The sequence below is a fragment of the Lissotriton helveticus genome, chromosome 11 (genome assembly GCF_964261635.1).
Source record: "Lissotriton helveticus chromosome 11, aLisHel1.1, whole genome shotgun sequence".
NCBI lineage: Eukaryota > Metazoa > Chordata > Amphibia > Caudata > Salamandridae > Lissotriton > Lissotriton helveticus.
In genome coordinates, this window is record NC_136072.1 from 444,518,059 (window position 1) to 444,531,500 (window position 13,442).

The 13,442-nt window shown below is 49.1% G+C and overlaps 1 protein-coding gene across 1 annotated transcript in view; it reads left to right on the forward strand.

Annotated features, from left to right (window-relative positions):
• SERPINE2 (serpin family E member 2) overlaps nucleotides 1-13,210 on the forward strand; it is a 428,055-nt gene extending 414,845 nt beyond the window's left edge. Inside the window, exon 9 of the mRNA XM_078665960.1 lies at nucleotides 12,695-13,210. Coding sequence (XP_078522086.1) covers nucleotides 12,695-12,732 — 38 coding nt within the window. The 3' untranslated portion in view covers nucleotides 12,733-13,210. The remainder of the gene's footprint in view (nucleotides 1-12,694) is intronic.
• The last annotated feature ends 232 nt before the right edge of the window (nucleotides 13,211-13,442 follow it).

Genomic DNA, 13,442 nt, shown 5'->3' on the forward strand with positions numbered 1-13,442 from the left:
CTAATAGTGAATAAGTCTCGGCAGACTACTAGCAGTGAGAGCCTCCGTTTGCATGCAGCTGAATTACCACTGTTCGTCTGTCAGAGGTGTCTCTAGGTCCCTATCCCATTCCACCCGGGCTTTGGGATGTATGTCGGTACATTTTGTGCGTGCTTATACAGTAGCGAGGTGACGCATTTAGGGGGCTGGCTGCAATAGCGTGTGTAGCGGCAGCAAGGTAGGTGGCTCTAGGGGATATGTTGAGGTGGCAGCTTTCATGCTCTGTCCGAGTCTTGTGTACATGAAGAGATCCATGGTAGTGGGATCATGTGTGCCGAAAAAGTGCTCCCTAGTCCGAAAAATGCCTACCATATACTGTGTATTTTAGTTGCTCTAACATCCGGCGGCATAATCGGTCATAGCTGACTTGCAATGCTGGGTGGCGTATCAGGGGTATTTTAGGGGAATACAACATTGTGGCTTCTAGTTTAGCTGCGATCTTTCTCCAGGCCGTAATGGTGCAGTCTACTGTGGACGGATCTTGCATCCGGACCCCACCTGACGTGAACAGGTATCCCGAGGGCAGAACAGGGGCCATATAGCCATCTTCTACTGCCAAATGTGGCTTATAGGGGGCGGGGGGGTATGGAGCCAATACGTGGCAAAGCGTGCCTGCGCGCAATAGTAATAGTATCTAAAATTAGGGACGTCAAACCCCCATTGGCTATTGAGCAGCATCAGTGTGGTAAGGCTAAGTCTCGCCTGTCATCCCCCCCCAAATCAGTCTGGTGATTTGGGTTGTTAACGTCTTAAAAAAGAACCTCCCGGGGTTGTACAGAATATTAATAAAGAGGTAAAGAAATGTAGGTAAGAGAACCGTTTTACCTAGTGATATGTGCCTAGCCGTCAAGAGCTGCAGAGCCAGCCACCGGGTAAAGGGTACCCGTCACTTTATCTATTGTAACTCCGTAATTATTGTGCATCATTTCTTCTTTGTCCCTGGTGATGTAGATTCCCAGATATTTAACTTCGTAACAATTCCAGAATAAGGTATAGTCTAGTTGGTGCGGCTTAGTCGATTCCATTAATGGGAATACTGCTGACTTGGCCCAGTTAATCCAAATACCGGAGATGGCACCAAACCTGGTTATTTCTCACAATGCAGGATTTATATTATCTTGGGGATTTTTGACGTATAGTGTAAAATCATCTGCGTAGAGTGAGATTATATGTTGCCTAGAGGGATACACCAGTGCTCTTTCTTTAAGATGTTGCCTTATTTTTGCGGCCAGGGGTTCCATCTCTAGGGCGAACCGAATGGGGGGAAGGGGCAGCCCTGCCTCGTACCTCTGGAGATGGTAAAGCTAGTGGATCTAGCCCCGTTTAACAGCACAGTGGCGATCGGCTGTGTGTACAGTAGCTCCACCCAACCCAGAAATGCAGGGGGCATTCCCATATATCTTAAAGTGCCAATTAGATAGTCCCACTCCTCCGAATCAAATGCCTTAGTGGCATCAAGAAACACAGCAACTGCTGAGCTATTAGGATCTATATCTTGGAGGACTGTCAATAACGTTCTAAGGTTATGAGATGTAGCACGGTTAGGGATGAATCCTGATTGATCCGGCAGGACCAGCCTTTCCATCAGGAGGTTTAGGCAGTTGGAGAGTACTTTCGCTAGTATCTTTGTGTCGCAATTGAGCAGCGAGAGGGGACGATAGTACTCACATTGTAATAGGTGTTTATCCGGCTTGAGTAGACTGACTATCTGAGCTTCTCACATAGTTCTTGGGAGTGAACCCTCTTCTCTGGCTTCATAAAAGACCTCCTTCAATATGGGTGCTAGTTGCTCCTCAGAGGTCTTGTAAAATTCTATGGAGAGGCCATCCGACCCTGGCGTTTGCCCTGATTTCATCTGCATGATGGCCTCAGTAATTTAGTCTAACTCAATGTCGGAACTCAGGAATTCCCTTTGGGTATTACCAAGCCATGCCTAGACTGTGTCCTCAAAGTACTGTGGAGGGTCAAGTCGCTGCCCCCTCTGTGAAGTGTATAATGTTTTGTAGAACTCTACAAATGTTTGCAGTTGATCTGGGAGGTTTCTGTGTATCTCTCCCTCCGAGTCTTGAATCTCTGCTATGTAGTTCGAGAACTTGGGTGGGCGGACTAAATTTGCCAAGTCCCTCGCCAGGTGGTCTCCTTCTCCATATACCCTCGCTAAATGACACTAACCCCTAAATGTACATTCACGTTCCGCTGTGTACTCTGTCAATTTGTCACTCAATTTTCACGGGTCTCTTCTACTAGCAAGATCTCTCCCAAGCGTTTTGATATCCTTTCCCAGTGGCTGAGCTCCCTTCGAATGTCTTTAAGGACGCCCCCCCCACCCTTGGAAATACACCAATCCCGGACAGTGACCTTAACAGCTTCCCATACTGTGGTGAGGCTAGGTACTGACTCAACACTGCGTGCAAAAAAGTATTGGATTTCCTGTTCAAGTTCAGTCCTGAAGTCCATGTCCAGGAAATGAGCTGGGTTAAGACTCCATCGGGCATAAGGGGCCTGATCCACGGGAGGTGTTAACACACATTTTGTGTAAAGTCCGGAAAGAAGGCGAGGGTGGTGTCTTAGACGCCTTGCGTGACTCAAAGGGTATTTTGGTTTGTTTTGCGTCTGTCCTACCCATAGTGTCCATGTGAGTTTGGTAGAGCTTGTTTTAGCAAGGATGAGATTTGCCACAGACCCCCCCGGGAGAAGGGCCCTCTAAAAACCAGAGTCACGTCTCTAAATGGCTGCTGCCTAACTGTTCCTCGCAAATCTGTTGTTGCTGGGAGGAGACCGTTGTTTAAACCTGAAAATCTGCGCTGGGGCCAGTATTCATGCAATTCACACACCCAGTATGGAGGTGGACCTTTGTGGTCCGGGCACTACCTCTGCATTAGGCTCGTGGGCAGCCGCTGTTGGTCCCGCTAGGTGGACAAAATGTCGCCTAAAATGCTCCGTTCTTCCTGGATATGCTGGCAAGCTAAATTTTCAATGGGCGCCGCCTGCAGTTTATCTAGCTACTTTTAGTGCATCAGAGCCCGCTCCGTCTCCCAAAGTGCCGTTATTTTCGCCCATTTGAATCTGTTCTCCCACAATGGGTCCCCAGCGCCCCAATCGCCGCAGCAACAGCCAGCCTCTCGCCACCGCTCACTTCACGCTAGCTGACGACTGGGCGCGAACACGCGAGGGTCCGGTCTCATACAATGAAAGAGTCCCACTCAGCTCGACAGTCCACACCCAAAGCAATGGGATCAGCCTGCAACTGTCCCCCTCTCTCTCGGCAGTACCTTACCTCCGCGATGCGCCACCATGCAGTCTCAGAGTTCGCCATGGCACCAGTGTCTCGCCTCACGCTTCAGTTATTTCCATGCACCATGCCTACACACCTGCGCCCGGCTGCGGTATTTCTTAGATCCTGCTGCCGTGTCTCGGCTCCAGTCCGCTAGCGCGGCTGCAGGCACGGTGAGATACTGCTCCCTGCCGTTCAGTTCTCAGCCTTGTTGCAGACTTCACTCCGCTAGTACGACCTCCAGCAGTTCCGGCAACAATTCCACTTCAATTAAGGCTTGTGATGCATCTCAGGATGGGTCTGCAGAATATTTATCCGCCCGGCTGGCGAGAGCCTTATTGGTGTGCGGCCATCTTGGTCGCGCGCCACCTAGCGCCCCCCTTATTTCATTGTTGTCTACTCCTGCTAATCCGTCAAAAATATCTGTCTCCAAACATATTTACAGTTTGCTTGCGAACTGCCAGTTCCTTAAGCCTGCTCAGATGGGCTTGGTGATTATACGAGGCACACAACCACTTCTTGTTTTAATGCTTGACGTAAAACAAACCTTTTGACACCTGGGTCTCCCACGTCTTGCACTGAATGCCTTAATTCGCTCATTCAGCGTGTGGTTCAAGCACAGGCTAATGGCACACAGACCATCTTGATGCTTAGTTCATCTTGCATATCAGTTGGCATACAACTGCTTCGAATTAAACTCCCTAAACACAATTTTGGTCCTTCCAGCCACAATTCTCCACCTATTTCTGTGCCCACTGTGCATTCTTCGTTGATTACATTTGATAATACCTCAACATTGTCGCTGCATGCAAGGCAAAAGTCAGGACCTTTTTCACAACAAGTGTTGCAGGGATTCTGCTCTGGAACAGAACTATGTTTGGAACCCTAGAACATCAGTATGTAGGGGACTTAATCACCATACCACATCTCTATGAGCCCGACTAGCTACAGTGCCTCACTTGCCCTCCTAACTTTTCCAGAGAGACAAGTGATTTGGCACCCCAGAACACAACACTCCCGACCCTCTAGGGGATCGCAGTATCAGGACAGACATTTTTCATTCTCTCACTCGAACTTGTCCACAATAAAATAGAAAACAGACATGAATGAAGGTTGCCATGTTTATTTAAACAATCATGCTCTAAATTGCAATAATTGCACCACAAGTAGAAACAAATACATGTTAATAATGTCATCCGCATTATTAATAAACCATATACAATAAAGCAACTTCTCATGTTATCTGACAGATCTGCCTAAACCCTCCTGTACTACTAAAGCTAAGTGGTTATAAATTATAGATCTATGGGTTAAGGGGCGGACCCCGTACCTTAGCATACATAGGTGGATGTTCTACATCTCTGCTGACGCAGCACTTTTGTCTCAGGACCTTCACTATGTATGTTTTCAGAACCCCTGTCCTCAGTTATATGACAAGGTATGGATTTAGAAAACGACAGCTGCATTCTTTTATTGGGTCTAGGGGCTTGTGTCTGACTAGAGAGAATAACAAGGGGCAGGTCTCTCCCCGCGCCACCACACAGCCGCCAGCTGCCTCGTTACTCCTGCCAACGCCGTTTCCCTCTCCCTCGTCCCTGCCGCTGCATCCCTGCGGCCCCGCCCCACTGTTCCCCATTGGACACCCCGCTCCCGCCTCCCAGCTGTTCCTCCCTCCCTCTTCTTATGGAGGCGGCGCAGCGGCCGTGCCGCTGGCGCGCCGAAGTCGCGCCAAAGGCAGTCCCGCCTGCCTCTGGACCGCGCCCAGCGCCAGAACCCCTGGACCCCGCGAACGCCACAACACCAGAATCCGCTACAATGCCAGCACCCTCCACGCACTCCACGCCGGCCAAAACCACACCTGCTTCCAAGCCTCACCGAAACTGACCTTTCACCTGCCACACCTGCAGCTTCACCTGCGAAAGAACCACCAAACCTCCAAGGACCGGACCCAAACACCTCCGATGCATACTCCTCCGCACGCAAACACTCCATCGAGCTCTAGGACCTGATCAACACCTACCCCCTAGACGTGGCCTTCCTGACCGAGACCTGGTGGAACGACTCCTCGGCGCCCGACATTGCCATAGCCATGATCGCGCCAACGGAATCGGAGGAGGAATAGCCATCCTCCACAAGTCCACCCTCAAGGTCGCCACCCACGCAGACGACACCCTTGGCACCGCCGAACACCTGCACTTCCGGATCCACACCGACCCCCACCACCACCCTCACCCTCAGAGGAACACTCCTCTACAGACCCGGAGCACAATTCAGCGACTCCATCGCCGACCTCGCCAGCACCCACGCACTCGCCTCCACAGACTACATCCTCCTCGGGGACCTGAATTTCCACCTCGGACAACAACAACGCCAACTCAGCCACCCTAATCAACAACCTCGCCAACCTCGGCCTCAGACAACTCGTCACCGCACCCACCCACGCTGCTGGCCACACACTGGACACCATCTTCTCCACAGGCACCCACGTCGCCTTCGACCACACCACCGAACTCCACTGGACCGACCACCGCTGCATCCACTTCACCTTCAAATAACCAACCACACACCACCGCACCCAACAGCTGCCTCGCCGCTGCTGGAGCAAAGTCACCGAAGACCAGCTGGTCACCACCCTCGCCCAGAACCCACCCACCGACCCCACCAACCCAAATGACGCAGCCCCCAACCTCAGACAGTGGATCGACGACTGCGCCAACACCCTTGCCCCACTCAAGAAATCGTCCAACAACCACGCCAGCAAGAGAGCCACCTGGTTCACAGACGAGCTGCAGAGCTCCAAATGCACCTGCCGGAAACTGGAGAAGAAATGGCTCCACGAACGCACTCCGGACAACCGCGCAGCCCACAAGGATGCCACTCGCAGACATCACCACCTCATCCGAATAGCAAAGAGATCCTCCTTCAAAGACCGCCTGGATAACAACGCACACGACCGCAAAGAGCTCCTCAGCATCGTTAAAGAACTCTCCAACGACATACCGCCCTCACAAGAACTGTGCAACTCACTAGCCATCTTCTTCCACCGCAAGAGCGCTGACCGCTTCAATACCATGACCGCCTCAACTGCGCCAGACCCCCCCCCCCCCCTGTGAACACCACTAGCGCCAACCGCCTGACCACCTGGTTCGTCAACGACTACGAGACACGCAAGAACATGAACTCCATCCACTCAGGATCTCCGTCAGACCCGTGCCCACTCTAAATATTCAACAAAGCAGACACTGCCATTGCACCCCAACTACAGAAGGTCATCATCTCCTTCAAAACAGCAACATTCCCGGAAAACTGGAAACACGCCAAAATCAACGCCCTCCTCAAGAAGCCCAAGGCGGACCCCAAGGACCTCAAGAACTTCCGGCCCATCTCCCTGCTCCCGTTCCCGGCGCAGGTCATCGAGAAAATCGTCAACATGCAACTGGCCCGCCACGTGGAAGACAACAACATCATCTTGGACCCGTCCCAGTCCGGGTTCAGACGAAACCACAGCATCGAGACAGCCCTCATCGCTGCCACAAACGACATCAGGCGCCAACTAGACAACGGCGAAACATCAGTCCTCATCCTCCGGGACATGTCAGCTGCATTCTACACGGTCTCCTATCGCACTCTAAAGACACGCCTCCTTGAAGCTGGAATCCCAGAGAAGGCCCTTGACTGGACCACGTCATTCCTCTCCGGCAGAACCCAGAGCATCCGCCTCCCGCCCTTCCGATCCGAGGCCACCAACATCATCTGTGGCGTCCCCCCAACGTCTACCTGGCCCCCCCTCGCACAAGTGGCCCGCCAACACGACCTCAACATCCGCTCCTACGCCGACAATACCCAGTTCATCCTCTCCCTCACCAAGGACCTGCACACCGCCAAAAACAACCTCCACGAGGGAATGAAGGCCATCGCCAACTGGATGCAGAACAGCCGACTGAAGCTGAACTCGGACAAGACGGAGGTACTCATCCTCTGACCCACCCCCTCAGCCTTGGACGACTCCTGGTGGCCGACCACACTGGGAACAGCACTAACACCCACAGACCATGCACGCAACCTAGGATTCGTCCTCGACTCCTCCCTCTCCATGTCTAAACAGGTCAACGCCGTCTCCTCCTCCTGCTACAATACCATCCGCATGCTCCGCAGGATCTACAAGTGGATCCCGACCGAAACCAGAAGAACGGTGACACAGGCCCTCGTCAGCAGCAGACTGGACTATGGACTATGGCAACGTACTCTACGCTGGAATCCCAGCCAAACCCCTTTGACGACTACAACGCATCCAAAACGCCTCCGCCAGACCGATCGTCAACGTCCCCCGCCGCAGCCACATCACCCCCCACCTGAGAGACCTACACTGGCTCCCCGTCGACAAGAGGATCACCTGCAAGCTCCTCACCCACGCACACAAAGCACTCCACAATGCCGGACCAGCCTACCTGAACAGCAGACTCAACTTCTACACCCCGACCCGCCAGCTCCGCTCTGCCTGCCTCGCCCTCGCCGATGTTCCCCGCATCCAACAAACAACCTCCAGCAGCAGATCCTTCTCCTACCTCGCTGTCAAGACCTGGAACACCCTCCCTACCCACCTACGTCGGACCCAAGACCTACTCCCCTTCAGAAGACCCCTCAAGACCTGGCTCTTCGAGCAGTAGCGGCACCCCTTCCCCTCAGCGCCTTTAGACCCTCACAGGTAAGTAGCGCGCTTTACAAGTGTTCTGATTGATTGATTGATTGGTGTTTGACCTTGCCTAGTCTGTTCAGACTAAAGCCCAGGTAAAGAATAAAGTGCAAAAACATGCTGATTCTGTGTGAAAATATCTGGCACAAAAGCAAGCATGATGTTTAATAACGTGCTCAATACAAAAGCGGCCTACAACATGCAATATTAGGCTAACCTAGAGTAAACGACAATGGGCAATACAAGAAGCACACACCACAAGTTCTTACGATAATTTTTATGATGCATCAAGTAGATACGAACAAAATGGTGCTTAAAGCTGTGGTCTCTTGAGGACTTGATTATAGAAATCATTTTTGCGCCTTTCCAGATTATTACTAGACTACAAGTGGCCCATAAAAGGTAAATGAGAATGATTTTACAAATCCAGCACCAGTACCCTACTCAAGCCATCTTTTGGGCTCAAATGATTTTCAGTTAAGATAAGAGGATTTTTGTTTAGGTGTTTTTTTCCTCGTTATAGCATGTTGAGCGATGTATGACCTATCAATGTGCCCCTCATATTTCCATGGTTAGTAACAATGGGGTAACCCAGTATCCCTCAGAACCTGAGCAATCATATACAAAAGTAACAGTGGTTCTGTCCGGTGAAACATTTCTTAAACAATTGAACAAATCATTGGTTACTCATAGGAAATGATCAGTCATAAGCAACACACACAAAAGACCATGCAGGGTATTTAAGAGTTTTTATAAATTGCGTCATTTATATAAATACCCAAGAACATTTGTAAGGCTGTCGAGGCACACCGTGAAGTACAATCTGTGACAAGGTGACATGTGGTGCTCAGTGATATAGTAATAGTGTGTAATATGTACAGAGTGGCTAAAAGGATTCAAGAACTTAGAAGGCCAGAAGGTAAATGTTTAAGTAGTTCTGAGAACTGAATAAATGAGTATTTTCGCAGAATCTTTCAACTGGTCCAGGGGATATTTTCGACGTTTCAACCCAGGGACTGCACTATCTAGTCCGTGCGGGTCTTCATCAGGACAGGGACAGGGGAGTGACAGCCTAAGAATGCCCAGATGGGCTTGCAGAGTGTAGTATCATTTACAACTCCTTGGATCCGGCAACCGTATGGGAGCGTAAGTTTCCTCCACAGCGAGTAGCCTCCCTCTTGTGGATGTCCAGTATAAAGCTGTGGGGGCGATCACTCTTCGTGGTTTCAAAGCATCAGGCAAAGCTCTTCTTGATTTAGTCAGTGGAGGCTCTGGTTACGTGGACATGAGCTCAGGCGTTAGTCAAAGCGTCAGGCAAAGCTCATTGATTTAGTCAGTAGAGGCTCTGGTTATGTGGACGCAAGCTCAGGCGTTAGTCCTGGTTTGCCGGTTCACATCAACCAGGTTGATGCGAACCGACGAGCCAGGCCTAACGCCTGAGCTCGTGTCAAGAATCAAGAAAAGCTTTGCCTGACGCTTTGAAACCACGAAGGGTGATCGCCCCCACAGCTTACCAATGATTTGTTCAATTGTTTAAGACATTTTTCACCCGACCGCGAACCCCTCATATTTCCATAGCGCCTCTCACATACATTTAATTTGTTTTAAAATGCTGGTAAAGGCCGACTGTACTAATCCACTCAGCTATCCACATAAAATGCAGATCTGTTCTTTGCTGCAGCATATTAACCCTCTGCACTCCTTTATGGTGAGTCAAAAACTGCCACTAGACAAAGCTCCGCTCTCTCGCTCGTTGTATCTCTCTTTTTGTCTCTGTCTCTCTCTTTCTCTCTGTTGTCTCTCTGTCTCTCCGTCTGTCTCTCTCTCTCATATTAATCAAGAGTTATCTTGACATTTGTATTGCTGCCTGAAAGCTGGACTCCAGGGAATTCTGCATCAGTTTTCTTAAATCGTAAGCTATTGCTAAACATAGCAAACCCATGACAATTAGAAAGGCACAGTATTTTAAGAAGGATGTTATTTGCTTACCTAGCTTTTAAAATCTAGAGCATCCCCCTTTTAACCCTTTGGGTGCCAGCTAAATGCCTTTTCAAAAGTGCTCAAATCCTGGTTAGTCGCTACTGGTTTATATAGTGTTGGTGGCATTACACAGCCATGTCTCTAGTAAAAGGAAAGCCTGCTGATGATAGTCCTCAATACCCATTTGAGATCCCAAAGACTAAGTACAAGAAATGGGGTGTCATAGCTTTCAGCACGTAGGAGGTTTAACTTCGAATATCTCCCCCCCTGGAAATCCATGCTGACCCCAACTCTTAAAATTGTGAAAAAACTCAAAACCTGGAACTTCCTGCAATGAATGGACTGTGGCTGTTTTCTGCAGCTCCAGGACACTCGATAAGAGTGAACTTAATAACACTTAACAAATCTCCAAATAATAAGAGATATTAATAATAAGAGCTACAAGAAAGGACTTCATTGGTTGAAATGCAGATTGGTACACAATTTGGGACAAGCCTTCATTCTGTCTCCATCCAACTTCCTATTTCCTTAATAAACCTCTGAACCGCCTTCCTGGAAACACATGGCGATTTTGACAACTCACACAGAGAAGAAGCAGGGCACTGAATTGTCCGACTTTTCGCTCTCACTTTTAGAAGTAGGTGTGTAGCTTTATAGAGAAGGCTGCTGAAGGCTTGATGAAGCTTGTTGCCTGTGACTAGGGTTACAGTTGGTTAGTGTTCCTGACGGATACAATCCTGGAGTAGGAAAGCTAGGAACTACGATAGGCTGTCTGCTCTGGATTCTCTCTATCCCTTCCTGTTGCAGTCATGCCTCTTGGGCCTCCCTTAGATTTTAGAACCACTGCCCCCCCCTCATACAGCCCACGGCATACTGCACTTGTGGTTTGTTTCCTGTGCCTTCTTTGTCCATGTCTCCCTGCGTAGCCCCCATGCTCTACTGCCATATGACCTTATTTTCCCTTTACACCCACAAACCTCGTGCCCACCAGCCTGCAACTCCAACGTCCTAGCCTGGTAACTGTCCACTCTCCATTCTCGTACCTCTCTACTTTCCTGCTCCCACCTCCCGAGTCCTCCAGCATCCATGTTGCCTATGACTCTCTCCCTACGTGTCCCACCTGTGCCCTCTTGACCCATGCACTTTTATCTCGTTTTCAATTGCATTCGTTTTGCCTTCTTGCCCTTGTGGCGCCAGCAATTCCTTGGACATGGTCCTCTTGCACTCTCCTTTCTCCATGTCGGAACAGATGTCAACTGTTACAAGCATAACAAATCTAAAATCTTTGGTCTATTTAGTCATTTTTTTGGCTGAATAAATTGTGCATTTCTGCAGCCAGCTGGTGCTGGTTTTATGTGTCTTACTGAAGCTTACACAATCTTTTTTACTATGAAAAAGCCTAAATGATTGGCTCTGTAAGCTCTTGGTTTACTCATTTTTCGGTAATAGGGATGAAAATCGCCCCTTCATATAATTGATGATCAGTTGCAAATCTCTGCCACTGTTCTCAATTGGTCCCTTTAAAGGCAGAAGATGCTGGAGAACACACCCACAGCCTTATTTCACTGCCTTCCCCTATAGAGTGACTTTTTTAATGTATGACCAACTTTAAATTCAGTTTTGCAGCAAAATAAAGCATAGCATAGTACAATGTTTGATTCACATAGATGCAGCTTTGTAACCCACTCCAGCACCAACCTTGAGTAACAACACTGCATCATATGGTTATGCCATAATAGTCCCACCATTTCCCCCATTTCCGGGCATGCTTCTGCGGGCAACCACAGCCACAAAACTGGCTGCTCCTGGTGTGTGCACCAATCTACTCCTACCCGCCAACCACTAACAGTCGGTGGTTGTTTTTTCTTCCAGGCACAGGCCATGTCTTCCTTGACAACCAAACTTGCTGTCCCTAGGAAGGCATGCGCCTCTTGGTCCCCCACCTCCTCCATCAGCCTTAGTAGTTCATTACGGGGCATCAATTCCAGGGGGCGAGTTAAGACTGCAGATAATGTGTGATCCACCTCTTCCCAAAAGGGCTTCAGGACCAGGCACTATCAGGCAATATGGAAAATATCAGCCGCAGGGAATGCGCAGCTTGGCATACATGCGTTAGGAATCTCCAAGTAAGATACGTGGCATGTAAATAGTTGTACCATTCGCAGCCATGCTGAGAACACCTCCCTCCTGTCGTCCACATCCAGGTCCCCTACCCAGGACTCCCATCTCTGATTGGCCCTCTCAAGGCCATCTGGATCATTAACCCTTTCGCTGCGGCGGCAATTCTGCCGCAGCGCTAAGGGGGTGGGGCGGCGGCGCGGCGCTCCGACGCTTATGACTGAACCGCTCCGTCACGGCCCTCGGGTGGGCTGTGCTTGTGACGGAGCGGTTCCGTCATGGACCCGCCCGCTCAATGGAATGCGCCGCTCAGGCGCGAAATCAGCGCCGCGCAGGCGCGGCGAGCGGGCCATGACGGCACCGCTCCGTCACCAGCACAGCCCACCCGAGAGGTGTGACGGAGCGGTTCCGTCATAAGTGTAGGAGGGGGTAACATCGAAGGAACGGTAAATCGCCGTTGTGAAATTGGCGGATTTTAATTAAAATGAGGAGGGTCATGGTCATTTTATTGGCTGTTAACGCTAGAGATCTGTTGACAACGACTACAATATTTCACTCATCAGTAACTCTTTTTTTGTTATTTCTCTTAGGTGCTGTACTCTTTATGGGCCAGATTATCAAACCTTAAGGAACACACAGATCCTTTTCAGGAAGAGGAGGAGTATTTGCCTGCTACGTTTTTGTGTTTGTTAAAATGTTAAAATATGTTGTACATTTCTCCCACACAGTCTTGAGTAGAGTTTCTGCAATTTCTTGGAATTTACAAATTTTGTTCTAATTCTGTAGTGTTTTCAAATTTGTAGGTGCTTCTTAAAAGAAAACATGGCTTACCTGTGTAGGAGAATTGTTCATTGAACTTCACTGACAAACTACATTTTTAATGTACTTCATTTTCAATGATTTGTAAGCAGAAGGACAACATAGGAGCTGTTTTAGTATTCATTTTCTGTGAAGGTTTTTTTTATATGTCCAAAAATCTGTGTGCTGTCTTTCATGCCCCCTGACAAACATCTTCGCTATAAATAGCTGAAGGTCTACAGTATTTTTTATATAAATGTAAAGATCATTGCATGTGTACACAGAAATAAAGTTCAAAGAAATTATTAGTTCATGGAAGTTGGGTTCATTCTTTCATACTTACACCTAATGTTGGTGGTTTTGCATGCATTATTTTGAATACAAATTGGCAAAGCCATCTTTTTTTTTTTATCACAATTGTTCATTGGACCAAGAAGAGATTTCAGATTTGTTTACTCAGATTCTCCAGTGATTGGATAAATGTCCTTCAGTGGGGTTTTCCAATCAAAAGGTACTTTATTAACAATGGATCGCTGACTC